This window comes from Chiroxiphia lanceolata, chromosome 16, assembly GCF_009829145.1.
Source record: "Chiroxiphia lanceolata isolate bChiLan1 chromosome 16, bChiLan1.pri, whole genome shotgun sequence".
Lineage (NCBI taxonomy): Eukaryota > Metazoa > Chordata > Aves > Passeriformes > Pipridae > Chiroxiphia > Chiroxiphia lanceolata.
In genome coordinates this window covers 15,362,535-15,389,485 of record NC_045652.1, presented here as the reverse complement: position 1 = coordinate 15,389,485, position 26,951 = coordinate 15,362,535, and the positions used below count along the sequence as shown (strand labels likewise).

Sequence of the window (26,951 nt, the reverse complement as noted above, 5' to 3'; positions counted from 1 at the left end):
ATAATTATCACGGACTTTAGAGACACAATAAATATGAGAGCACAGGTGGTGTCCGTTTTCAGCTGTTTAATTGAAGAAATGAAAGGTCCTGTAATACAGAGTCAACACAGAGAATTTGTCAGGCTACACTAAAAACTTCAATAGCCACGACCTTGAGGTTATAAAATTACTCATCAGGAGTAAAGTTTTTCATGATGCAGAAGTGAAGGGTATTGATTTCATAAAAAAATGATTTTATATGCAATATAAATTGACAAAATGGCTCGATCCAGCTCCTTTCAGGGCCTGAAAACTCATGGATTGCTGGGTGCAAATCAATACAAATAATATCTTAAACGATGAATTTTAACTCATTTATAAAATACAGGCTGCAATTTTTTTTCCCTTAGAGCTAGTGGAAAAAAAAAAAAGGGAAAAAGAAAGTAGGGAATGGTTTCTCCAAAGATTTCTGGAATTTGCTTTGTCTTGCAGGTGCGCATTTATGATTGTAGAACAGATCGGACTTCAGACTCCTGGACTGGTGCTTTGTTGGCTTTGAGCTGTGGAATCACAGAATGGTTTGGGTTGGAAGGGACCTTAAAGGTCAGTTAATCCACCCCCTGCCATGGGCAGGGACACCTCCCACCAGCCCAGGTTGCTCCAAGCCCCGTCCAACCTGGCCTTGGACACTTCCAGGGATTCAGGGGCAGCCCCAGCTTCTCTGGGCAACCTGTGCCAGGGCCTCCCCACCCTCCCAGGGAAGGATTCCTTCCCAATCTCCCATCTAACCCTGCTGTTACCTCCTTGAGATCCACTGGTGATCCTGCTGAGTGCAGGAATGCCATCGGTGGTTTGGGAAACCTCTCCCCTCGTGCCGTGCTGGCCCTGGGGATGCTCCCACACAGCCAGGGCTGCGGAACCCTTTTCCCGCCACTGCGCTGGCGCCATTTTGTCTCCGTCACGTACCTGAGGGGTTCGCGAGGGGCACTGAGGGTCCGTGAGGGGCTTGAGGGGGTATAGGAAGAAATTCTGTACAGAAAAGGTAATCAGGCATTGGAATGGGCTGCCCAGGGAAGTGGTGGATTCTCCATCCCTGGAGGTTTTTAAGATGAGACTAAATGTGGCATCAGTGCCATGGGCTGGGAACCACGACAGTAGTGGATCAAGGGTTGGACTTGATGATCTCAGAAGTCCCTTCCAAGCCAGCTGATTCTATGATGGACTGAGGGGTCCACGAGTGGTCTGTGAGGGACTGTGGGGTAACTGAGGGGGTATGTGATGGGCTGAGGGGTCCATGAGGTAGCTGAGGGATCTGTGAGGGGGTACATGATGTGCTGAGGGGTCCCTGAGGGGTTTGTGAGGGGGGCAGCTCCTGCTGTAGGGTCCCCTGTAGGGGCCTAGGGCATTTTAAGTCCTAAATGACCTTTTTAATTTTCTTCCTATCTGTGTGTTCCCAGTGCTGGTTCCTCTGACCCAACTCAGCTGGTGTGAGGTGTGGCCACTGAACAATATTTAACTTCTTCGGAGGTAAGGATATTGCCATGCCTTGGGGGGATGCTGAGGTTTCTGCAGAAGAAAATGTAAATCTTTCCATCTAATGGTGTGGGAACAGGTTTAAGGGACCTACTGTTCAGTGGTTTCTCTAAGGCAAATTTGGGCTGTCTCTCTGTGAGAGTGTAGTTTGAAATTCTCTCTTAGAGAAATCACTTTGTTCTCAGATCACAGCTGACTTTTTTGAAAAATGTAGACTATTTCTTCTCTAGTTCAACAGACCTTTACCCTATTGCCTGATGAAATGGTTAACAATTCTCACACAAGGTGCCAGGTGTAAGGACTGCAAAAGCCCCTCAGGACTTTGTTATAAACATTGAACAAGCATCCAGCAGTTCTCCCCTATTAAATGTTATTAAGATTTGGACAACGGGATGGTTCCTTTTACAAAGAAAAGTAGAATCTGAAAACTATTTGTTAAATATCTAAAAGTCTCTGAGGTACCCATGAGATAATAAGAGGCATTCAGAGGGGCTAACAAAGCCCTACTTTGGCATCACTAGAGAGGACCTGAGTGCTCACAGGACTGGGTGACATGGAAAGAACTAATTTTCACAAATTTTATTTTAATAAATTCAGAACTTTTTTTACTTTAAGGAAGGAATAAACTCACATTTTAAAGTAGTTTAATATTAAGTCCAAAACCTCAATTAAGGTGCTTTGCAATCCAGTGCTTTTGTTTCCTCACATATAAATTGCCTTTTTTATATGAGCTGCCTCATTAAATTCAGTTGGACTTCCCAGAGAGAAGGAGGGTAAATATTTTTCAGAGACTGGTGCTAATGGAGTCATTTAATGATGAATAATAAATAAAAATCACAGACTTTTATTTGAGAAGCATAGGTAGAGTAGTCACAGTAAAATTCATAAGTTCCATCGCCAAATCCAAACAATAAAGACTTGTCTACTTCAGATGGCTTGAAATGCCTTTTATTGAAAACAGATGCTATTAGGTCAAAACATTTGTGATAAAAAATAACTTTTTATTCTCGCTGTGAATAGTCTGAAGTGATTTGTTTAGATTTTTAAAAAATCTAAATTAGTTTTCTCCAGTTTCAGATAAAGAATGGCTTATTCTAGTTCAGCACGGGACTTTGTTGCACTTTCAGATCTGCATCCAAACCTTGCTCGTCCTGTAAGTCTCATAGACATGGTCCTTTTGTTCTGAGATGAAACAGTATCTGACTGTATTATATTACTGCAAAATTATGTAATTGCCATGGATTTAGGTACTAAGAGCATTAGTGTAATTGTCAGACAGAAAGGACCTTCCCTTCTTTGTGTGCAAAACCAGCAAAATGAAAATTGATGCTGCTGTTGTCCACAGTCTGCGGGTACCACAACTACAGATACTGACTGGGCAGTTCAATGTCTGAGCATCAGAGGCTTCTTTGTAGCACTTTAAATGGATGCTGAGTTAGTGAAGACATTAGTAAAGGCATCACAGCTTCCTGCAGCCACAATGTATCTGGGACCCTCAACAGTCCTTCACCACACCTAGGAACCTAGGGCCCACTCCTGGTGTACTCAGTCCCTCTGAGCTCATAAAACAAGAGTTTTATTCACACAAAATTCTTGGTGAGAGGTGTTTCACCTGGATAAGTGTCTCCCAGTTGCATGACAGATAGGATTGTTTCTGTTTCTTTCCAATAAAAAGGAGGTTTGGCTTGGAAGGGACACAAAATCACAGTCAGCTTGGAAGGGACCTTAAAGCTTATCTCGTTCCACTGCCCTGCCATGGGCAGGAAAACCTTCCACTAGACCAGGTTGCTCCTGAGGAGAGTGAAAACAGGTTTTCCTGTTGCCACAACTTTTTATTTGGGAGGGGCAAAATTTAACTTTTATTAAATTATTATTGTTATTTTATTTTAAACAACTGAAAGAGAAATCACAGAAAAGGGATGATCTGAGAGAAGCAGTTCTATATCCCAGTGATACTGTATATTTTTTTCCATCTTTTCATAAACTCCTGTTCTCCAGCAAAGCTGATTTATTGTCATTGACAGTTACTCTCAAATAACGATCCACTAGCTCAGTTAAAAGCTTTTATTTATAAATAAAACTCATCTTGAGTATTCCAGTTAGTAACATACAGTAATGGAAGTATTTTTATAAAACAGCAATTCACGACAGAACCATCAGTGTGTGTTTAGGATGTTAAAACATAACTTAAAGCATCAAAATGTTTATTAGTTTGCTGCTTATTTTTAAAAGTGAAATAGATTAAAGTATAAACACTTGCAGTGTGTCCGTGGTGTGGCTCAGGATTTGGTTGAGCAGCCCCAAGCAATGCTCTGTCAAAAGAGGCAGCACGACTCGCTTCCAAAGGTCTGTGTTCTGCTCCTCCTCCCTTGGTGAAATTAGTGCTTGGCTTGTTGCACAATAAGCTGATCAAGGAAATGATCTCTGGAAGTTTTCCTTCCCCCTCCCTCCAAAATAGTTTCCAGCCAGATCACTTCCCTCTGCCAGCTCACTGTGCAGGCCTGGTGTCAGAGACAGAGAGGGGAATGAATTTCCAGCAGGGACAGGAAGATTTCCTTTGGAAACTGCAGATTTACATCAGCTTAATTCCTGTGGGGAGCCATCCTAAATGTCACTTCTTTTGATTGGTGATGAGATACCGGGAATGCACTCTGATTTAACTGATAAGCATTTTTTAAAGAAGCAAAATCAAAAATAGAAAAATAAAATTGTGACCTAAATCACTGCAGGCTGTGGACAGAAAGTCTTCCATCAGAAGATGCACTGACTCGGGTACTGCACTGCTGTACACGGTGTCCTCTCCCTGAGTGCCCGTCACTGCAGGATAAGGCAGTTCCCTTGCTCCATCTAGTGATTCCAAGGGAACCGGGAACTGCATGGCTGAGTTTTGAGGGTCAATACTGTTGCAGTGAAGTCAGGCAGGTCACATTGCTTTGTGAGTAGGTATAAAATTAATCCTGGGTGGGATTATTAAATTGTTCTCCTGCCCTTGCTGGCTGACTCTGGGATTCTGCTGGAATGACACAGGCAGTACTGAGAGAAGGGCTCGAGTGGAGAGGCTGTGGCTGCCCCACCCGTGGAAGTGTCCAAGGCCAGGCTGGATGGGGCTTGGAGCAACCTGGGACAGTGGAAGGTGTCCTTGCCCATGGCAGGGGGGTGGAACAAAATGGTCCTGAGGGTCCCTCCATCCCAAACCATTCCAGGTTTCCATGTGAAGTGGAAGTCACAGGGGGTGCTTCACGTTTTGAAGGACCCTGGCAGTGCTGCACTGTCAGTCTCTCCTTCCTGTCCTTATTCCGTTCCAATTTTCATTGCTCACCTCTTAAATCCCAAACTAGCACTGCAACACTTCTCACTGAGGACTGCCTCCTTTAAAAAACCTAAAACCCACCACACAGCTCTATATTATTAATATATATCTCTATATATCTTCATGGGTGTGTTTGCTCCCAGTAGCTTTGTTTGATAATTAAGACCAGGGTGCTTTTACACAATAAACACAGGTTTAGCAAAGCAGAACAAGACTGATTTTGGTTTCAGTCACCAAGACAGTTCCTTGCCTCAGCTGCCTTTGAGTGAGTTGAAAGACAGGCGGAAGGAGGCACCTGTAGAAATTGGGGTTGCTTACAGGAGGAGGGGAACTGCCCTCCCCGTGGGTGCACACGTGTGTCTCGTGGTGCTGACAGCCAGGGAAACCTTGGATGCTTAACTGGAAAATAAATCCTGTCCAGACTTTTCATGGTGCATTTAAGGAGATCTGAGACCTGTGCAGAGAGCATGAAACAACAACATTGCTGCCTACCTGAGGAGAGGTTGCTGTAGAACAGCCAAAATTGTGACTGCTTGAGGTGAACTTTTGTCCTCCCATTGTCTTTGCAAACAGAAACAGATGTATTTCTTTTAATATTTTTATTAGTGGCTATTTTTTCTTAAAGTAAACTCGTCTGTTTATGTTTTAGTTTTCATATGGTACTGTGGAATAAATAGATTAAAATGATTACCAGTCAGAAATATGTTTATTATCATCAGTGGAGTATAATTCCATGAAATCTAATTCATCATATACATCTGTCTTTAATCCTTGTATTCTATAATCTCTTTATTTTTCAGAATGTAATCGGTGTGGTTATCGGGAAAACAGATGTCAGAAGCTTTCCAGACCGAAAAAGTACAGTCCCTTTTAACTCTTTTTACTTCGTTTGCTTAAATGGTATAATTTGGCATAGATGGCTGAAATCAATATTTAAATGATAAACAGACTCCTCAGTGTAAAATGTACAGAACAAAAATGCACACACAAAAAAATGGCGTGTGTTTGAGAACCAAGATGAAAGAGCAGCACTAGTTTGGCTAAACCTTATCAATTAGAAATTGGAAAAGCTCCATCGTGGAAGTGTTTCAGGCTCTGAAGTTGGCACCACTATGAACCCATCCTTCCATAAATGCTGCTGGAAGGGATCAGGTGGATGGGGTGGTGTAGCCCATTCCCGAACACCAGGGTGTTCCTGCACAGCCTGCTGACCTCTAGCGGGAGGAAACTCACGGCAAAACCCCGGAGAGCATCGAAACAGTAGTTTTTACACCTCTATTCCAGTTACAAAAGAAGCTGTGCTAAGAATTGTAACAGTGCTGTTTGGTTTTGCAGACATTGGGTCGGAAAGATACACCTTCAATTTTACCATCCGTGATTCACCAACTTATTTCATAAACGTGCAGTCCTGGGGCAGAGAGGAGTACATCAGATCCCTCTCAGAAAGCTTCAGGGTTGGGGACTGTGGTAAGTCAGAGTTTATTCTTGCCGCGTTTCTGTTTGCATGTAAACCAGTGTTTTGTGTTGGTGGCTTTGCTGTATTTTTCTCTGAGGACTCAGAAAACAGTCTAATTGGAAACAAATTGTTCAGTTATGTAAAGTATAAAGAGGAAAGGAACAAGATTCCGAGGATTTAAACTCAAAACCAGTAAATATGTCAACAAAAAGACCAGACACAAACCCACTGAGTGCAGCCACTCAGAACTGGCTGCAGTGAACTGTAGCTAACCAATCTAAAGTCTTACATTATATTGACTTCCTATAAATGATTAAAAACAAACTCTTTAAAGTAGTTTGGTGTTTGTCCTCCCTTGGTTACAGATATGACTACGATTGTTCATAAAACCACCACAAAAATCTTGTCTTTATTTACAGGATGTGCTTTTATCTCGTTAAATTAATAGAAAGCCTTTGCTGCCCACTGTTGTTTGGGTAAAACTCGAGACCCTGCAGAGCACACACACGAAAACTCAGGGCTGTGGTGTTTCCACTGCGTGTCTTGAGGACTCCTGGGGGACTTGGGCCATAACTTGAGCTGTCTGGACAGATGTGGGTTTTCAGCATGAAAACATTTGGCAGTAGTTCTTTCACACACCTTTTCCTTTCCAAACCAACCTTGAAAACAACAATTTTTAGAGTAATCTCTCTTTCTCTGTATCTATAAGCAATTTTCCACCATTACTAACATTGCTTATCAATGTTTTCTTTTAGTTACAATCGAAAACCCTTTAATTCAGTTAAAGGAAGCAGAAAGGGAAGAAAAATTCAACCCTGCAACTCCTAGGTAAATTTAAAGTGGTAGTTTTTTCCAGAAAGACCAAAGTTAACCCTTGTTTAGTTGCCAGCCAGTGGCAGCAATTGGTAGAAATATTTGGGGTTAGTCTTCTTGTGTAGCTGTGCCTTCCTCCCTGTGTTCATGTCTGGCCAAATAATCTCAAAGGGGAATGTATTTCTCAGTACATGGTGATAAAGTAATTATGCTCTTTGTAACTAAACAGAGTAAATTTCATTCTTAGAGAAAATCAGAGTAGACTTATTCTCGAGAGAAAACAAGAAAGGAATGAAGTTCTTTTCTCACAAGAATTAACATTTTGCTCTGTTGATCCACTGGTGAGTGCAATGCTGCTGATGGGATTTGTTCTGTGCACGCTCTCCAGTTGCTACAAGTTACTGCTCAGTGAAAATCACTCAGTGGTCAAAACCTCTCTGTGTTACGAAAGGGACACCAGGCTCCTTCCTCTGCTGCACCTGCCTGTCAAGGACCCTCAGGATTATTATTCCCTGGGGGATATCGTTGCAAATGGACAAAGCCTCAATGGAAGGATCCTCAACGTGCTCGCAGCTGTGATGTCAGTAAGTCAAGGAGCCCCAACAGAGCAGTAATTCTCTACTGTACCAGGAGTAACTTCACTGCTAATATGGATTTTGGGCCTCGGAGCAGACAGGACTCAGTGGGGTGGTTTGTTCAGGCTGGAGCCACTTCAGCTGAGTGACAATAACCACACACACCCTTTGGGATTTTTACCAACAACACGAGGGGGGAAATTTAGTGGTCTCATTTTTTAGTAGCCTACAGAGGGGCTTTTTTCCCATTTTTCTAACTCTTCTATTTTCCAGGTTATTACTGTTATTCTCCTAAATGCTTAGTAGAGGAGAAGTGACTGCTTCTTTTTCTTTTTAAAGGTTGGGGAGCCAAAGCACTTTATGACTGCAGACAAAAGGAAAGGCCAGAGGTGTGAAGTGAAGCTGTATGATGAAACAGAGAGGTCTTTTCCAATAGTATGGTAAAATGGTTTTTCATTCACTAAAAGACACAAATTAATGCAAGAGTAGGTACATAAATTGACTGTAACACACACCTGCTATAACACTGGTTTTTAATTTAAATGCACTGTTATTTGGGAGGCAACTGTGATGAGGCAGCAATGTAGACTGAAAAGAGACTTAAAAAAGAGATGCATTAGAGTGGCCTTACATATATTGTGTAGTTTTATGGCTTGCTGACAGCCTGCTGGCTCACGAATGGCAAAATGAAGCTTAGCTCCAAATAGTTCTTTTTTTTAATGTGGACATTTGAACTAATTCAGGAAATGGCCTTTAAAACCAGCTGCAAAGGATGGATGTTCCTTCCACGATCTGGGGAGGGGAAAGAGGAACGTGCTTGGTGTTTAAAGGCGAGCAGAATTAACAAGTGGAATGGAAATAGGTTGGAACAGTTTTTAAATGTTTAAAATAATGCAGAAACATTTTGATACAACTTTGGCCATATTTTCAAGCTCTGTCCCGTTTACAAACACAACTATATCCATACCATTTATGCATGTAATCAGTAACTTATTTAAGAGGAACATTTGTATTTTGCCCATAGTCTGTTCAATAAACTTGTGCCTTATCTATGTGCAAGGACATATGGGGGTGTGGGGATTCACTGGCACTGGGTTTGCTGTTTGCTGGTTGAAAAATGACCTAAATGACCTTTGTTCCCCCGAGAGAAGGAGAAAGACAGCACTGCCCTGTGTGAGCTAGGAGCTGTATTGCCACCAGTGGGATGTTTCACACAGTTTGTGCTCACAAACACAAAATAAACATCTACAGTGTGAAGTCTTCCAGCCCTTGGGCTGCCACCAGTGTTCGTTTGGAGCAGCACCTCCAACAGCCTTGTTTCAGAGCTGGTACTTGAGCAACAGTGTTGTAGAGAAGGGATTTCAGAGCCCATCAGTGAAGAGCTGGCTGAGCAATGTTAGATGGAAATAAAGTATCTTAAATCTCTTTCCAAGGATTAAGCAAAAAACCCACCAGAACAAATCCGTGCTTTGGCAGCGTCTTTGCCAGCCAAATTTAGGAGGAACTGAATGAGATTTTATCAAGGGACCTAAGCATGAAATTACCATTTTGAGGGACACCACTGACCTCACTCCAGTCTCATCACACGCAGCTACAAAGATTCTAGTGTTGGAAAGTGGTTGAACATCTGGCCAAGGGCTCTGAGCAATCAGCCTGGCCCCCAGCACAGGCTCAGCTGACAAACGTGTCAGCTGGGACTTGCTTTAGTGAGAAATTACTTTTATCACAGCTCTGAAACACACACAGCATTTTTCCAGGTATATTTTGCATTTCATCATTTATTTTATCCTGCTTGGCATGAGATAAAATAGGGCCCAGGTCAGACTGTACAGAAAAGTTACTTGCCCAGAAAACATCCTGCCTGGCTGTGGATACACATGGAATTTCATTGGCATGTGTGTGTAACAAAGGAGTCACATCCCCTTTGACTAATTTCATTTTAACTATATTATTTAGTAGTTAAGTACTAAACAGTTTGAGTGCTCCTTCAAAAATGTTTTGATACATTCACTTTTGTTTAATTTAGTTGGGATAACGAATCCATCCAGCTGGCACAGAGTTGGATCCCTCAAGAAACAGGTATAACAGTCTGGTTTTTGTGTTTACTGTAGTTCTAAATGTCATACTTATTCTACAGTAACAGTTTTTTTGGTGTGGTTTTTTTTTTTTTTTTTTTTGTGCACAGTTATATTTGCATCAGATGTGAGAATAAATTTTGACAAGTTCAGGAACTGTATGACTGCAACTGTGATATCCAAAACCATCATTACAACTAACCCAGGTAAGAGCTGCTGAAGTATTGCTTTGGTATTAATAACAATTATAGGTTATAATGCACAAATTATTCTATTGGAAAGTCTAATTTCTTCTGCTTGTTTGTCTCACAAAGATCTCTGCTTTTTGTCTGATATGTAATGACCAATGCCTTTGGCTTCCACCCTGATTTATTTTATTTATTTTATTGTATTTAATTTATCTAAGCAGTCTTCATATATTCAATGCAGAACTAACAGTTAAAATCAAAAAGAGAAAAGTAACTCTTGTCTGATTCCAAGAGACAATGTGTTGGTGCTACCAGAACACAAAGTTGTAAAATATAATGCTGCTGTTATTTTTCCATGCACCACATCCTAATAATTTTTAAAAATGCATCTTCAGAGACAGCAGAAGCAAATGTTCTCTTCAGCTTCATCAAGGACAGTGCCCAGTCAGGAGCTCTGCATGACAGACTGAAGGAGCAGGCAAATGAACCCATTAACTGTAAGTATAGGTGCAGACACTGATTTTATTTAACTATATCCTGTGGTTTCAGAGTGCAGCTGCAAGAATTCTTGCTCTGTGTGTTCAGAGAAACAAAGCTCAGGTACAGCCTGGCTCAGTATTTAAATCTGGAATGTTATTATTGGGGCTTATTTTATTAATTAGGTACCTTCAGTTGACTGTGCCAACTGCAGCCTGTCTGGTGTGTTCTTTCTGTCCTGAATAAATATGAAAAATGGAGAGGGAGAGTTTTTTGTCAAAAGCTCATTTTGAGGGATACAAAGATTAAACAGTAGATAGTTTCCTGAATTTAGTTCCCTGACTTTAGTTCCCTTTTGTTTGACTTTTTCAACAGGAAGGTGTGGGGGGCTTTTCTGATGCTTTAGATCAAATCCTCTCCTTTTTATTACCTTCAGATCCTTTGTTGCTGTTGCTCTTCTGAATTATTTCTTGCTCAGACCCATTTAACGTGTCTTTTATTTTAGTGGAGACTATAGTTGATGTTTATACAGTGGAACAGCTGAAGGAAAAAGCTCTCCAGGGTGATGGGAAACCCGACCCTGTCTATGGCATTATTTATGGCTACATTTCCACCCTGGACATTGATGATAATGTATCCAAAGTTATGCGCAACAGATGGTGAGCAACTGCCTCAAACTGTATTAAAAACTGCTTGTCCTCCTTCCCTGACCCAAATGAGGTGGAACACTGTTTTAGTCCATTTCTGGAAAAGAAATAAAGCTCCTCTGGAGGATGCCATGTGGATTTCTGCTGTGTAGACTTCCACAAGTAGCAAGGAAGAGGAGTTGGCTCCGTGAAGGACTTACTCTTCCTGGTCCTGGAGCCAAGAAAAAAAGAGGCCACTTTGTCCCAGACAGACTTGAAAGTTTAAAAGATGAGACATTTTTGTTAGGGACAAAGTCTCTTGGGAAATCTCAGTCTCGAAAAACGTTCCAAGCAAGGAGGAATTGCATATGTGCATTAATTATCTTCTTCTGCTTCAGCTCGATCTGCCGGTTCGTGGTGAACGAAATGTCAAACTCTTGCACTTTCTGCAGCGACGTCTCTCCAGAGGCAAAGTCAACCTTTGCAAGCTTTGACATCCTCGTGGATGTGACAGATCACACAGGAACTCTCCATTCCTGTTACCTGTCTGACTGTGTGGCTGAGGAGACGTTGGGCTGCACGGTAAGCAGGGAGGAATGAGGTCGTTATTTGAGCTGTGCTGTGAAGCCTGATAACAATTACAAATGTATGTAAATGTTCTTTGTACGTGTGTACAACAGTTTAAAAAATTGCATGTAGGTAGAGACATACACAGAGCTTTTTAACAAGTCCAAAGTGAGAAGTCAGCAGCTGCTAATAAGAATTGTGTTAAATGTAAGAGTGAACACCCAATTCAAAATATTGCTTTGTTTTAATTCACACTTTTCTGAGAATGTGGTTGGAAATCCCTAACTTTGATTCTCGATTTATTCTGGCTAATTTGGCTGCCTTGGTACATTATCACACCAAACACTATGTTAAAATAGAAAAATACAGCCTAGAAGTGTATAAAAATGTGTAAGATGCTCTTCTCAACTTCATTTTGTTGTGGAGATGTTGTAACCACATGCTGAAGTTTCTGGGGTGTCCTGTTAACAGGTCCATGAATTCCTCATGCTGGAAGATGACCAGAAGACTGCACTGAAATGGCAACTTCTTTTGGAACGAAGCAAGATTTATTTCAAAGTTAGTATTTAGTCTTAATTTAAAACAGGGGCTCTTTTTCACTTTTAAACTTGTCCTTCTTAGCAAAACTGTTCTTACTCTCCAATCTCCCCCTCCTCTGTCCCTGTTTCCAGGACAAAACAAATGTTTTTCTTCAGCAGTGACAGGTATGTAGCATAAATGTGCACTCACACAGGAAATAGTGTAAAATACAGACCCATCTGTCAATTGTGCTGTGTGACATCTGAAAATAATCTGTGCCAAGGTGCTGTTCAGCAGTGAAAACAAAGACCCCTAATTATTTTTCCAGGTTACTTTGTCACCCAACTGGAGAACCGGAATGAAAGTGAATCTTCTTTCCTGCAAACTGGCAGATCCTGTAGAGGCGAGTCAGAGCTTGTTGGGAAGAGACTGGAAGTAAGAGATTATGCTATTAACAATGTCTAGGAAAAAGTCTTCCTTCCCTGTGTTATTAGAGGTGAAATTCTTTGGTTGTCAGGTTTTGCCAAGTCTGTTCTGACAGTAAAGAAGGAATCTGCATTACTAATACCTGTAAATGGGCTTCTGGGTTGATCTTCTTCAGGTGATTGTACTTCAGAAAGTAACTTGGGCCTCAGCTTAAAAGTTAGTTCTCCCAAAGTCAACCCCTTCCGAGGAGGGTGAAGAGTTTCTTCACTCAGTTCAGATCTCTGAAAACATCAGAGATGACAAATAGGTCAAGACAGATCTGCTGACTTCTGTGTTTTAATTGCCTTGCTACTTTTGTGTTAGTTTAAATAAATAAAGACCCGCTTTGAAACACTGCCTGGGTTTGTGGTGCACCTTGGTGAGTCCAAACACGGAACTTGTGGCAACAGAAGAGGTGACTCTCTTTGGGGCAGAATAAGGCTTATTTATTAGAACAGTCATCAACTAGCAGTGCCCTCTGACAAGCAATCAGCTGAGACTGTGAGCAGCAGAGAGGAAAGGACTCTTCTTCACCGAAGTAGCTGTCCTTCACTGGACATAAAGAACCCAGGTAGGTATACTTTGCCTTTCTCATGTATTTTTTCTCTATTTTCAATCTATTTCTGTCCTTAGCTTCCCCTGCCATTGGTGTATTTGCTGCATTCTCCGGTCCTCACCTGAGCACGTTGGGACTCAGCCTGTTCCAAACAGTGGGAGATCCCACAGCCCTCCTCTTGCAAGGGATTTGTTATGCCAGGACACCCTGAGCAACTCAGGTCACCCTCGTGCCCCACCTGCCCTTAAAGCAACGTGGCACAGAGAAAACAGGCACAGAAACAGTGAATTCCGACAAGAATCCACCAGGACTGCATCCCCTTCTCCCACAGGTGGGAACAAGGGATTAAACACCCCAAAAAACGCCTCCAGTGCTGGGTCACTGCACCCCTGTTGTAGCAATAAATGATTCAACATTTTCCAGCCATAACAGCTCAGATTCTGAAGTGAATGTTTCCAATAATTTATTCCCAGCTTGGCTCTGCTGTCAATGCAGGGCTGGAGACCAAACTGCTCATGATGCATTGCTGCTGTCACCATAAACGGGAATGTTTGACAGGCACAAGGAAATGGAAACAGAAACTTAATTCCCTCCTTCCTCTTCCAGAATTGTTCACCCTGATGTCTATTTTAATTCTGCAACGTTCTGCCCTCTTTTCACAGTGTGATGTGCAGCACCCTGGACCATGCAGCTCTCACAGAGGTGCTTGACTTTGGGAGACAGGAATTTTCTCTGTAAAACTCCCCACTTTTAAAAACAAACCTTTTCCTAGCAGTTATTAAGATGTGACTCCGGTAAATGGAAGCGTTTAACTGTGGTGCTTGCATGTATGTAAAAAACTTTTATCCCATCTGTTTCTGTTAGAAACGAGTCAGTTCTGTGCAACCTTTGAAAATGGTAAGTTTTGATGTTTGTGTGGGGAGGATTTTTTTAATTATATTTTACAACTTACTCTGTCGCTCCATGGAATTGAAAGGGAACTCGCTGTCATGCAAACCGGTGGGGAGTGTTGGATCAGCTGGAGTTTGGAACTGGGGAAAGTTCCACAGTGTGGCTTTGAGCAGCTGGAAATACTTAAAACCTCCAACTGCTGCACTGCATTGTCTAAGTAAAAGCAATTGCTGCAGTTACATTTTTATTAAAATTGGATTTAAATCAGTAAAAGCAAAGACAAGTTTACTGGTGATCTTTACCCAGGAGCCTCTTTATTCTCGATCTTTTGTGTTATTTCACTTTTAGAACATATTTAAAGATCAGCTTAGGACAAAATCAATCTGCCAAGCATCTGGCACACTTCCTGCTGCATTCTCTCCTTGGAGTGGGAGGAAAAGCCATCCTCATTTAATCATTGGAAAATGCAGGAGGAATTGTAAAACTGATCAAAAAATCAAAACATCTTTCTTTTGCAGAACATCCCAAGAAACTTCTTGTGAAGCTGCAGTTCTTGATTTACTGTTACACATGTACCTCCTCCATCACCACTTCGTTTGATCAAGAATTTTTATTTTTAGGCAGTACATTGGCAAAGCTCAAATCATCACGGGAGAGAAGCACACAGAGCACTTGGGCCATGGAAGTGTTTGTTCACCAGACGTTTCCCAAGGAGCCTCGTCCCAGGCAGGCTCCTGGTTTAGGATCCCCGCGTTTGCTGGGCCACCTTGAACCGCATGGAGAGCACATCCTTGATCCCAGCCTCTATCTCATCGTTGGCCTCCACGGACCCAACTCCTTTGGGAGACCCCGTCAGAATCAAGTCCCCTTCTTCCAGGGGGAATACTTGACTGATGTAGCTGACGAGATAAGGGACGGAGAAGATCATGGAGGAGGTGTCCCCCTCCTGCCTCAGCTTTCCGTTCACCTTGAGCCAGATCTGCAGCTTGTGAGGGTCTGGGATCTTCTCCTTGGGCACAAAGTCACTGACCGGGCAGGAGGAGCCGAAGCCCTTGGCCAAGGTCCAGGGCAGCCCCTTCTTTTTGCACTCCTCCTGCGTGTCCCTGGCCGTCATGTCCAGGCACAGGGCATATCCCGCCACGTGCTCCATGGCAGCCTCCTGGGACACGGCCTGGGCCCTCTTGCCGATGACCACCCCCAGCTCCACCTCGTGGTGCAGGTTGCGGCAGTAGTAGGGCCGGAGGATGGGCGACCCTTCGCGCACGTAGGCCGAGGAGGGCTTGAGGAAGAAGAGGGGCTCCGTGGGCAGGGCGCTGCCCATCTCCTTGGCGTGCTCCGCGTAGTTGCGCCCCACGCACACGATGTTCCTGCCCCACTCCCAGAAGCGGGACAGGGGCCTGGAGGAGGCCATGGCCGCGGCGCGTCTCCTTCCCGGAGCAAGGCGGCCGCCCTTGGGCTGTCCTTGCCGGGCCGCTCCTCCGCCTCCTCGGCCGGGTCGGCGAACGAGCGGCGGCGGGCGGGCCGGGGGGGCCGGGCGGGCACAGCACCGCCCCCGCCGCTCTGCGGGCCGGGCCGGGCCGGGCCGGCTCTGCCGCCGCCTCCCGGCGCCGGGCGGGCAGCGAAGGTAACCGGGCCGGGCGGGGCGCGGCGCACGATGCTCCGCGGGGGCTGGCGGGGGCTCGGAGCCGCCCTGGCAGCCGGGGCCGTCCTGGGGGCCGCGCTCCGAGCGGGTACGTGGGGCGGGGGCAGCCCCGGCAGGGCCGCGCGGGGCGAGCGCTGCCCCGGGGCCGCTCCGGGCGGCTCCGCTCGCGGTTCCCGGCGCGGGCGGTGCTCGGGCGGTGCTCGGGGTGTGCCGGGTTTGCGCTGACTCACAGCCCCAAGCAGGGCAGGTCCTGCTCGGCCGCAGCCGGCGCTGCCGCGGCTGTTCCCGTCCGTGCCCGTGGCGGAGGCCCCGCGGAGGTGCCGGGCCCCGCAGCGCCGGTCAGTGCTCGGGGAGGAGGGCGGGGGGCCAGGGCTGGCCTCTGAACCGGGCTCGGGGGGTGACAGGTTGTGTTGGCGACACTGTCCGAGCTTCGCGTTTCCATTCCGGGCCTAAATTCTGAGAGTGTCTCCCTGACGCAGAGCCTGGGCTTTGGCTTCAGAGCCTCTCGGGGAAGATTTGCCAGAGGCCTTTTGCATCGCTGCGGTTGTAAGGGCTGGAGAAATGAGCGAGAATCCATCGGGGTTCGCTGCAGGCACGGAACCCCTGCTGCTGTCCTGGGAGCTGTCACACGAGTGCCTGGCAGCTCTGGCAGCTCCCGAGCTCCCCGGGCCGCAGGGTGGGAGCGGGAGCTGCCCTGGGTCTGGGGCCCAGCTCACCTGGTATTGTGAGGAGCCACAAACCCACAGGGTATCCAAAAAATACCTGCGTGCAGAGTGTGCAAAGAGCGAGTGTGGTGTCTCTTGTGAGGCAGTGCAGGGGTGTGCAGCTGGGTTTGGGCGTGCAGTCATGTCTTGAGTGACAGCCTCGTCTGACACAGGAATTTTCCACTCTTTTATGTAATAAAACGAGTAACCCAAAATGCTCTGGAGGAAGTGCACGAAGCAGCCCCGTTCTGAGGGAACCTGCTCTGTCAGTCTGCAGCACGTCTGCGTTTCTGTGATGACATTAACACTTCCAGCTGCAAAGCCTTTCATCTTGGCCACTCCAGCTGTGCTGAGGAGCTGTTCTAGGAAGGCCAAGTGTGTGATTCAGAGGCTGCTGACTCTGCCCTCCCCACTGCTCCACTGCTCTACTCCAGGCCTGAAGTCGGGAGGGACGTGGTACAAAAGTGAGCGAAAATGAAGTCACTGGGTGTTAATTTTGGAGCAGAGCTGTGTGTGTGACAGGGAGTTAGTGCTCAGCTGGGGAGCAGCTTTGAGCTGAACCAGCTCTTAGAACATGCCCTTCTCAGAGCAGGACACTCCTGGTCTGCTCCAACTGGGCAGGCTGGAAAGGGGCAGCTGAGCTGCAGATGGCAATTCACAAGGAGTGAGTTTCTTTCTTGGTGGATGTTTTCTCATTCCTTTGTTGAAATTACATGTTAGAAAACATCTCCTTATGTGGTGTAGCTTGTTTGTTTGTTTTGTAAGAGTTGTGAATTAAACATGCAAAGAGGCTTTGGGATCCTGGCCAAGGTTAGAGGTGGTTCACAGGAAAGAAGCATTTTAAGTATGTGAATAATTCCTTTGAGTTGAAGTTAAGGTTGTGTTTTCTTTTGTTTGGTTGTGTTTTTTTCCCCAGTTAGTGTCTGGCATGCAAACAAACACCCAGTATATACAGCTCTGGTGACTGACAGCAGCCAGAAGTGCTCTGTGTTAGGGAGCAGTTGTTTTTTTGGGAATTTTTTTTCCTACCAAGGAATAGTAAGGGCTTTTTCGTGTTGTTCTTTTTTTTTTGAAAGGAGTCTTCTGCTCCAGAGGAGCACTTGGCAGGTATGGATGCTTTCCTGAATACTTCACCATCAATACCCAGTGCATGCCTGTTCCATGCTGGCTTGAGGTTTTCTTGAGCACAGTGTTTAATTTTACTGCCATCTGCCCTCCTGATTTCCCTTCCCTCATAAGCAGGTAGGGTGGTGGAGGTAGAAGGGGGAGAAGTTCTGGGCAGTTGCAGCAGAGAGGCCTGACAGCTCCAGGCTGGGTTTGCAGCAGGAGCAGCTCTGGCTCCTGTCAGGGCTGGATCTCACTTTCCCAGCCCCATCAGCCCACGGAGCTGCAGGTCTGTGGGGCTCTTCTCCCTGGAGCAGCTCTTATCAGGGCTGGGCAGGCCTGAGCTGCTTTGGGAGAGAGGGGCAGGGTGATGGCAGCATGGAGACCCCTCCCTTTGGCACCGAGGGAGGTGGCCAAGCACGGAGTGTTGGGAGCCTCAGGGGGAGTCCGTGATGCAGTGAAATGAAGCTGTGCCAGCCCAGCTTGGCCCAGCTTGGCACCTCTGGGGGTGAGCAAACACCTTGATGGTGTTCAGACAGTGATTCCTGACCTGCAGGGTCTGACACCTCTTTCCCTGCACGTGTGTGGTGGACCCAGGTCTGAACTGCAGGGCCCCAGCAATGGAAGACCTTGTTCTCTTCCTTTCCCTTCCTTTATTTTTTGTGGCAGAGCCTCTTAGGGCTTGGTTGTTTCTTTAAGTGCTGCTAATCTGTGCCTTGAACAGTGGAGCCCAGGTTATTTGCCTCTGGAACTTGCTTCTTGTATCTGATTAAACATTTAACCAAAAGCAAATATTTCCATGTTCCACTGCTGTTGCATCAGGGGAGCCCGTGACAAGAGCCCTGTTTGTGCCTCTTACCTGGCCAGGCAGGGAGCCCTCATTCCATGGAGAGCTTGACTTCTCTCCATAGATTGTGCAGGATGTCACTTCCTCAAGTAACAAACCAGATATTTCTGTTGTAGCAGGGTCTGTATTTCTGTATTTCTCCTTCTCCCCCACCCCTTTTTGTCTTTTAGCTGTAATTGGCTGTCTTTTGTGTGATTTTTTTTTTTTTGCAAAGTCACTGTTTAGGTTGACCTTTGTCCAGCTGTTCTGTCTCTGTTCTGCTTTCCTGCCCCTTGAAACCTCCTCCCTGATCCAAGCACAGTGTTTTCCTTGCATGAGCAAAGTGTCCCGTCCCCCTTGGGGCAGCTGAGGGGCACAAGGTGACACTGCCAGGCTCCAAGGCTTTGTCCTGTGGTGGCCTTGCTCCTCTTCCTCTGGAGAAGGCAGGTTGGGCTGTCCATACCCTCCCTTCTCTGGGATCATGGATTGGGGGTCTGGCTGTGCTCTGTCCCACTTTTCCCCCTGCCTGGGCTGAGGTGTGGCTGTTTTTGGGGTGCCCAGGTCCAGCCCAGCTGCGAGCTTTCTTCCTGCACACGGAGCACGAGCGGAGGGAGCCGAAGACGGTCCCACAGGCCGACATGAAGGTGGAAATCCTGCCAGCCCTCACAGACAACTACATGTACCTCCTCATCGATGAGGAAACCAAGGAGGCTGCCATCGTGGACCCCGTGAACCCCCAGAAGGTAACACTGCCCTGGGAGCAGAGTGCTCCCCGTGGCTCTGGGACATCCTTCCAGGTTGCTGCATCCATGAGGGAATTGCTGACGCGCAGACTCGGGCGTGGGGGAAAGGCAGGAAATACTGGCTGTGCAGAGGTGCAGGCAGGGCTCACAGCCACGCTGCCTGCCCAGCCAGCCTGGCCCTGGCTCCAGGGCTCCCTGACCTCATTTGGGGTTTGCCCTTGGTTTGATGTAGAGCAGAAAGCAGGCAATGGGACTGAGGGCTCAGTCACTGGCTGGGTCAGAGCCCTCGTGCCCTGCTCTGGAGCCCCCTGGGGAGGGATGAGCTCCCTGCAGAGCTGCTGCTGTGTCCAGGTGACACCAGGTGTGCTGGCAGCTCATTCCAGGGGAGGTGTAACTGCCCTTGTGTGCCCTGTGCCCACAGGTTTTGGATGCAGTGAAGAAGCACGGCGTGAGGCTGACCACTGTCCTGACCACCCACCACCACTGGTAACCACCCCCAGCCTGGGGTCCCTGGGCACAAACACAGGCAGCCAGGAGCTGCTGCTGTTCTGGAGCAAGGTGATCTCTCAGCAGCAGCTGAGCTGTGAGGAGGAGGGTCAGAGCTCATTCCCTGGGCTTGCCTGAGCAGATGCACTGTCCAGGCCGTGGGCTCTGTGTGTCAGTGCCTTTAACCTTTAAAATGCTGATTCCTCCCAGGTGGCCAGTGCAGTAGTTGTGGATGTGGAGGGAGCACACTGCACTGAGGTGCCAGGGCATGCCTGTGAGGTGTCCTGCTCACAGCCGGCAGCTGTGGGAGGATCCCCTGAGGTGCAGATTAACTCTGCCAGGGATGTAAGGAGGAATGTTTTGCTGTAACAGTGCTGAACATGAGCAACCTCTCCTGTGGGTCAGAGTGGAGCCACCTCTGTGGCTGGAGAGCCAAAGGACCAGTCCTGATCTGGACAAACCAGCAGCACAGATGAATGCTGAGCTGTTGGATACCTGTGTGCCTGCTCCATGGTGTCTTGTGGGATGCTGGATTGCATATCCCACTTATCCCATTCTCTCCCTGCCCTAGTAACTGGAGAGTTGACTGTGAGCCCCTAAGGCTGATGTTTCCCAACTAGGCAGGAACTTGTTCAGAGATTGTTCCTCTCTCTCACTGCCCTAATTACTGGAGAAATTATCTCCTCTCATGTTGGCATGGCTTATTCTTTAATATGAGGAGTGTTACATGCTGGGAGAGTGATTGATCAGAGGTGATCACTGCAGGTTACTGTTGCAATATAAGTCACCTTAAATTTCTCTTCATTCCTTCCCAAATCCATTTCTCTGATGTTGCAGGGACCATGCTGGAGGAAATGAGAAGCTTGTAAAGATGGAGTCGGGGCTGCACGTGTACGGGGGAGACAACAGAGTGGGAGCTCTGACCCAGAAGGTGTCCCACCTGACAGCACTCCAGGTAAAGGGAGGGAGCTGCAGGACGTGGTGGGGCAGCTCCTGTTGTGTCACAGTTGGGCAGATGTGGTCTGCCTCGAGTTACTGTTGTGCTCACAGCTCTCTAACCTTTCAACACCTCCTGGATGGAGTAGTTGAAGTGCAGCTTTCACCCTTTTCCAGCCCCGTGCACTGTGACCCCCTTGTCTTGTTTTGGCCAGTGCTCCTTTGCTGCTGAGAGTATTGGCATGGCCCAGGCACCTGGGACATGCTGGGTGTCCTGTGCTCCTGGGGGGGTCAGAACAGCCGTGTGACAGGACAGGGCTCGTGCTCTGCACTGAACAAATGTGAGTGTTCCTGTGGGAATGACGGCTGGAACACGGGCTGAGGGGACAGGGGGCCAGCAGTGCCAGTTGAAGCAGCAGGCCTGGCTGGAACCAGGCTGTTTGTTTACAGGAGAGCTGGCAGATGACACAAACTGGCACGAATGTCACCTCTGGCCTTGGGTGCACCTTTGGGGGGCAGCAGCTCAGGAGGGAGCACAGGAGTACACGGGAAGGTGTGGGGATGAGGCTGTGTTTAATCCTTCCCTTTTCCTGAGTGTCATCCACTTCTTCCCTTCAGCTTTATTGTTGTTTGCAGCTTTTTTCACGCCTGATCAGCTTTGTTTAGGATTTTGTGTTGCTCTGGATCTGTTGGCTCTTGCTGCCAACCGGGCATTGAGTCTCTCTGCATGGAAATGAAAGGATCTGGCAGTTCTTTGTCCCAGCACCTGCTCGAAGGAAACAGCTCCCTCCCGAGTCCCTGCCATAGCCCTCCCTCACTGGCCTCCCCAGGAGCAGAGCTGATGCTTCCTGGCCAGCTTTGTGCCACTTTGGGCCTGTAGGAGCACTAGACCACTGTAATAGTTGCAATTCTTTTCTAACCATACGATTGGTAGCAAACAGAAGCTTAAGCTCCAGTCTTCTGCCTTCTTCTCAGGTGGGATCTCTTAATGTGAAATGCCTCAGTACGCCGTGTCACACTTCGGGACACATCTGTTATTATGTGACTAAGCCAAATAGCTCCGAGCCACCTGCAGTTTTTACAGGTGAGGAGTTGGGAGGTTCCCTTGCAAAGACAGAAGCCCCCCCTCTGCCTCTGACTCTGGCTGTGCATCCGGCCCTTCCCGCCAGTGCAGCTGCTCGAACATCCACGTCTTGCCCCTTGCCAAGTAGGAATTGTAGGTGGAACTGGTGAAACCCCTCTGGGTTTGTAAACCAGTGCTGGACACCCTGCAAACGACATCAGGAGCGAGCCCTGGATGAGTCCTACATCCAGCATTTTCTTCCTTGAAACAAGAGCTGTTGGTTTCCTGTCCCAGGCCAAACTGGCTGATCCCAGAACCTGTTGCTTTTCCATATATCTGTGCTCATGTCTGTAACAAAACTGAGAGAGGAGCAAATAGAGAAGCAAGGAGGGCTGCTGCTGCACTGCTGGTAGCCAGGGTCTAGATCCTGGTGTGGGGAGCAGGGTCCCCCCTTCCTTGAGGCTGTGCCCAGTCTCCCCAGACTCCAGGTCATCCCTGTCCTGTTGGGTGTTATCCAGAGCTTGTACCAGCTGCTGCATGGAAGACATAGTGGTTTAAGCAAGATTTTAGGGAGCACTGGGGAGAAATGCAGAGGTGACTCATCTTTGTTCAACTTCATAGCAAAGAGCAAGTTCCTTGTCCACTCCAGGAGGGACAGGAAGGGACAGCGGGCTGCCCACAGGTAGGGAGGTGCTGGCAGGGTGTGCCTGGCCAGGCTGTGGGGTTTTGTGCCATAGAAACCACATTTGCCACGTGGGTTTATGTTGTGGCACCGAGCCCGTGCGGGGCAGCCTGGCTGTGCCTGTGCCTTCTGCTGCTGTGGTGGGGACAGCAATGGCAGGGCTGAGCCCTGGGGAACCCTGTGCCCAGGCTGTGCTGTGAGGAGCCTCATGTGGGTCTGATGCCACGTCACCCCTCCCTGGCAGGTGACACTCTGTTCGTGGCTGGCTGTGGGAAGTTCTTCGAGGGAACCCCGGAGGAGATGTACAAGGCACTGATCGAGATTCTGGGCAGCTTGGACCCCAGAACGGTAGGAACCTCTCCTTTTGTGTGAGTTCACCAGCCAGAAACCACCACAGGCATCAAAGAAACTGCCTTCCCAATAGTACTGTTATTCAGAGGGAGGTTTTCTCATGTGTAGCAGAAATGACATGGGGATTTGTCTTTGATGGATAGCTGGAGTCCTCTGGGAAGGAAATGCCTGCCCCAAATGTGGGGAAAGAGCAGGGGCTGCTTATTAGAGGCTCTTGAGCTGAGACACAGGGCTCTTTCATCTGTTGAATTGGCAGGTAGTCCTGGCTGGCACCTCCTGGCACTTGTCCCATGCACGTCTCCATGGAAAGTGTCACGTGCCCTCAGGTTGACTTTGTTGTTCCTGCTGCCCCATAACTCTGGTGGTGGCACCTGGCACTGCCCCTTTGTAGCTTCAGAGTTACCCAGTGTCACTCTTCCTTCCCTTCCCAGAGGGTTTACTGTGGTCACGAATACACGATCAACAACCTCAAGTTTGCTCGGCACGTTGAACCCAATAATACCAATATCCAGGAAAAGCTGGCGTGGGCCAAGGTAAGCTGGGTCATCCTTTCCCCAGACCTGATGGGTTCATGGAGGCAGAGCCTTGCTGAGGAGGTGGGGGAGATGAGACAACGCTGGGGAGAAAGAGAGGCTGAGGGATGGGAGTTGAGAGCCAGGAGCTGCAGGATGTTGTGTCCAGAGGGTAGGGTCTGGGGCTGGTGGAGACGTGACCCTCCTCGAAAACATCCTGCTATGTACAGGACATTCCTTGTTCACCAAAAATTCCTTGTTCCAGGCACAGTACGACAGTGGAGAGCCCACCATCCCCTCCACCATCGCAGAGGAGTTCACCTACAACCCCTTCATGAGAGTGAGGTATGGAGGAGGCGTGGGGGTGGGAATGTCCTTGTGCTGGGAACGGGGATGCAGGAAGGAGGAGGTCTCCAAAGAAAGAGCCATAAGTGGAAATTGCTCTCCTGCCTCTCATATTCCTGTTTGGATGCCTCCAAGACCCTCCTTAGAACACACTGGCTGTCCTGGCAGAAGCTGGCTGGATTTGAGGGCTGTGGTGAGCATCCATCCCTGACTCAGGAGACAGAACAGGCTCTGCTGTGTCCTCATGTTCCTTCAGCAAGCCGAGTTTGGCAGAGGGACACAGCAGAAGATGCTGTTGGAGGCAGGAGAATGTTTGCAATTCCCTGCTGCCCATGAGCCTTCAGACGGGGGGAGCTGCTCAGAGCTGCTCTGCCAAAGCCCCGGGTCTTTGATCTCTGAGCGCAGCTTTTCCCCCGATGCAGCGAAACGTGACGGTTGTGACCTCCCAGCTGAGATTTTTCTCCCGTCCTGCTCTTCCCTCCTTCCTGGCAGGGAGAAGACAGTCCAGCAGCACGCGGGGGAGACCGACCCCGTGCGCACCATGGGGGCCATCAGGAAGGAGAAGGACAACTTCCGAGTGCCGCGGGACTGAGCACCGCCCGCCGCCGAGCGTCAGCCCCGGCCTCCTTCAGACTATTCACCTGTTCTAGGAGTCAGACCTTCTGTTGTGGTTGAGACAGTCCTGTCTAGGTCTTTATTTTGTTTTGATTAAGGAGAAGAAAAGCACTTTGCCCTTGTTGAGATGTTCTACAGCATATTTATATTACGATGAAGAATATTTATCCCTCTATTGCTGTCTCTCGAGCTGTCACGTGTCGCGTGCAGATCATTGTACCAGTGTTGGTGTGAGGCTCAGAGGTTGGGCTGGGAAGGATCAGACCTGGAGGTTTAGGAAGAAGCTCCTGTTAGTTTTATAGGAGCCTGATGTGGATGCAGACAGTGGGACTGGGCCTGAGGTGCCTTTGTGTAAAGCAGAGACCAAACACAGTAGTTGAAGAGTTCAGTGTTTCTGCCATGCTGCTGCTGCAACGCTCTGAGTGTCGCTTTTGGCTCCACTAAAACCAGTTCCCAGTGGCAGACCTGCTCTGCCAGAGCCAGTTCAGGGTGTAATTTGGGAACTGTGTGGGGCAGCCTGGCTCTGGGAATGGCACGTGGGGACATCCAGCTTCTCCCTTCTCCCTGACCTTCCCTGGCATGGATGGCAGTGACTTTTCCCAGGTACTGCACTGCTTACACCCTTCCAGTCTTGAGCCTGTTTGCATGGACCTGCTCACTGCTCTTACCTGTGACCTGAGAGTTACCTGTGTCAGTGCTGCACCAACGGAGCAGGACTTTGCCTGATGGCTCCAAATCCCAGGAAGCAGCCACTCCTGGTGAGTGAGAGTGTCCCAGCTGGGCAGTGGTGAGAGCCCTGAGCAGATCTTGGTGCCACAGCAGCTCCTGGTGCCTGGCTGTGAGGAACAGGGCAGGGGAGCAGTTGTCAGCTGTGCCCAGCCAGGGCAGCTGCCCTGGGGAGCAGTTCTGGGGACAGGAGCTGTGCTGGGCCATGTGCTGCTGGGGTCCATCCCCTGCCCTCAGCCCCTGCCTGGCCCAGCCTCTGGGAAGGCCATGGAGGTGAGCTTATAATTGGTGAAGGTGCCAACGTGTTGCTGGTTAAACGGGGCTCAGAAGCCACATTAGAGTGGCACATTTCTGTTTCTTGGTGTCCACGGGGTTAAAAGCCATCCCTGCCCACAGCAGGGTGTTGGGACTGGGTTATGTTTATGGTTTCTTCCACCCTAAACCACTCCAGGGTTGTATGACTAGAGCTGTGACCCAAGCCTGCAGCCAGCTTGGAAGCTGCAGGGAGGGAGCTCCCCTTGGGCTGCTTTTCCAACAGGGAAAAGTGTGTCCAAGTGGATGAATGGGGTGGATTTTGGAGGGAAATAAATGCAGATTTGTGGTGATTGGGTCACCCCCTCCAGCATTCCCATCCTCCAGCTCGGGGTCTTTAAACAAGGGATGTGAGTGACAGGGTGGGACCAGCCCCACATGGCATCTGCATCTTTAATCCATCTTCCTCCTCATATTCTTTTCTTCCTGGTTCCTTGGTCTCCTCCTTACCACAGACCTGCTCCAGGACCAGAGATTGTTTCAAAAAATATTTTGCAGATGAAACTTTGAAAATATTCAAATGATTTTGGTTCCTGCTTCTCCCCCTCTCCCTGGCACACGTTGGTAGGTGATGCCACAATGGAGCCTGGAACCACCTGGGTGTCACTCACCTGTGTCCCTGTGTCTGCTGTTCCAACACCACCTGCATGGCATTGTATGAGCACCAGGTCTTTGTTTGCTTTAAAATGCTAAATTTTATGTAATTCAGAATGAAAAGCGGTACCTAAAGCTTTGTTGTTGCCTCCTGAACTGGAATGTTGTGCTGCTACACTGGAGTGGCTGTGACAGAGGAAAAATAAAGAACGGCTGTAAATGGAGCTGTTTGGGGGTTCTTTAGCTCCCAAGTTTATGAATTTATTTATTTTGTACAAGTGACTGAAGCCAAACAACTGGAAGCGTCTTTCTGCCTAATCCTGGGATGAGCAGGTGGCATGTTGGGATCCTCTGGGGCTTTATTCAAGGTCTTGTGACAAGTGTATTTTCTTGTGAAAGGAGAAGGGAGCAGGTTCAGCACTAGTTTGCTGCCTGTGAGCGAGTTCCCTCCTGCACAAGTGGCAATTGGGATAGGAAGGACATTTGAGGGGCTGGAAGGACAGTGGAGCTGGGGAAGGGGCTGGAGCAGCAGGAGCAGCTGAGGGAGCTGGGGGGGCTCAGCCTGGAGAAAAGGAGGCTCAGGGGGGACCTTCTGGCTCTGCAACTCCCTGACAGGAGGGAGGAGCCAGGGAGGGTTGGGCTCTGCTCCCAGGGAACAAGGGACAGGAGAGGAAACAGCCTCAGGTTGTGCCAGGGGAGGGTCAGGTTGGATATTGGGAAAATTCCTTCAGGGAAAGCACTGTCCAGCCCTGGCACAGCTGCCCAGGGCAGGCGTGGAGTCCCCAACTCTGGAGGGGTTTAAAAGCCCCGTGGATGTGGCACTTGGGGACATGGGTTAGTGGTGGCCTTGGCAGTGCTGGGGGAATGGTTGGACTCGATCTCAGTGGGCCTTTCCAACCTAAATGATTCTATTTGTGGGACCACGGTCAACCCTGAACCAGGATTTGCGTCCAGCTGGGACAGGCACTGGAGCAGGGCTCTGCCCCTGCCCTTCCTGTGCCTTTGGTGCTTTCTGGGCTCGGTGGGCTCCTGACCCCGGAGCTCTGCCTTGGCGGGGCACCAGCCCCTCCCAGCCCCCCCGAACCGGTGACCAGGACCACTCTCACCATGTCCCCGCCCCGGTGCTTCCATCACCTACTGGGCACTGCAGGGAGCCCCCCACCCCTGTCCTTGTCCCCTGTTTGCAGTGGGAGCGACACTGCTGGGCTGGGGGGGACCCCGCGTGTCCCCAACCTGCCTCCTCCCTCCCGTCCGGCCCCTCAGCCTGCTGGGACCCGCTG

General features: G+C 48.4%; 3 protein-coding genes across 9 annotated transcripts; 2 read left to right on the top strand and 1 right to left on the bottom strand.

Moving 5' to 3' along the window:
• Positions 1–889: 889 nt before the first annotated feature.
• MEIOB (meiosis specific with OB-fold) lies at positions 890–12,940 on the top strand. Of its 4 annotated transcripts, none has more exons than XM_032704450.1 (15): positions 890–1,021; positions 1,437–1,506; positions 2,590–2,665; positions 5,623–5,680; positions 6,158–6,289; positions 7,034–7,106; positions 7,480–7,675; positions 8,006–8,106; positions 9,693–9,745; positions 9,852–9,947; positions 10,325–10,426; positions 10,912–11,065; positions 11,431–11,614; positions 12,071–12,157; positions 12,447–12,940. In XM_032704450.1, the coding sequence occupies exons 3-15, from the start codon at positions 2,597–2,599 to the stop codon at positions 12,555–12,557; spliced, it is 1,416 nt and encodes a 471-aa protein (XP_032560341.1). In that variant the 5' UTR covers positions 890–1,021; positions 1,437–1,506; positions 2,590–2,596; the 3' UTR covers positions 12,558–12,940. The 4 variants fall into 4 exon arrangements, with proteins under 4 accessions (XP_032560341.1, XP_032560338.1, XP_032560340.1 ...); XM_032704447.1 differs by having other exon boundaries at positions 2,584–2,665; XM_032704449.1 differs by having other exon boundaries at positions 2,574–2,665.
• A 1,374-nt stretch (positions 12,941–14,314) lies between these two features.
• On the bottom strand, positions 14,315–15,536 carry FAHD1 (fumarylacetoacetate hydrolase domain containing 1). The gene has a single exon (XM_032704458.1). It carries the CDS (start codon positions 15,439–15,441, stop codon positions 14,770–14,772), a length of 672 nt encoding a protein of 223 aa, XP_032560349.1. The 5' UTR covers positions 15,442–15,536; the 3' UTR covers positions 14,315–14,769.
• Positions 15,537–15,573: 37 nt separating this feature from the next.
• HAGH (hydroxyacylglutathione hydrolase) lies at positions 15,574–25,895 on the top strand. 4 transcript variants are annotated; one of them, XM_032704454.1, is made up of 10 exons: positions 15,602–15,654; positions 17,453–17,483; positions 18,868–19,049; positions 19,471–19,535; positions 20,373–20,490; positions 21,447–21,555; positions 22,461–22,564; positions 22,999–23,100; positions 23,345–23,424; positions 23,917–25,895. In XM_032704454.1, the coding sequence occupies exons 3-10, from the start codon at positions 18,945–18,947 to the stop codon at positions 24,014–24,016; spliced, it is 783 nt and encodes a 260-aa protein (XP_032560345.1). In that variant the 5' UTR covers positions 15,602–15,654; positions 17,453–17,483; positions 18,868–18,944; the 3' UTR covers positions 24,017–25,895. The 4 variants fall into 4 exon arrangements, with proteins under 4 accessions (XP_032560343.1, XP_032560345.1, XP_032560342.1 ...); XM_032704452.1 differs by lacking the exon at positions 17,453–17,483 and having other exon boundaries at positions 15,574–15,654; XM_032704451.1 differs by lacking the exon at positions 17,453–17,483 and having other exon boundaries at positions 15,650–15,760.
• Positions 25,896–26,951: the final 1,056 nt, after the last annotated feature.

Bases quoted from the DNA above. Each gene is read 5' to 3' on its own strand.
- MEIOB (XM_032704450.1), top strand. From the start codon at position 2,597: ATGGCTTATTCTAGTTCAGCACGGGACTTTGTTGCACTTTCAGATCTG. The intron at 5,681-6,157 runs GTACAGTCCCTT...TTGGTTTTGCAG, and splicing joins AAGCTTTCCAGACCGAAAAA to ACATTGGGTCGGAAAGATAC. The intron at 11,615-12,070 runs GTAAGCAGGGAG...TCCTGTTAACAG, and splicing joins AGGAGACGTTGGGCTGCACG to GTCCATGAATTCCTCATGCT.
- FAHD1 (XM_032704458.1), bottom strand. From the start codon at position 15,441: ATGGCCTCCTCCAGGCCCCTGTCCCGCTTCTGGGAGTGGGGCAGGAAC.
- HAGH (XM_032704451.1), top strand. From the start codon at position 15,685: ATGCTCCGCGGGGGCTGGCGGGGGCTCGGAGCCGCCCTGGCAGCCGGG. The intron at 15,761-18,867 runs GTACGTGGGGCG...TGGGGTGCCCAG, and splicing joins GGGGGCCGCGCTCCGAGCGG to GTCCAGCCCAGCTGCGAGCT. The intron at 23,101-23,344 runs GTAAGCTGGGTC...TCCTTGTTCCAG, and splicing joins AAAAGCTGGCGTGGGCCAAG to GCACAGTACGACAGTGGAGA.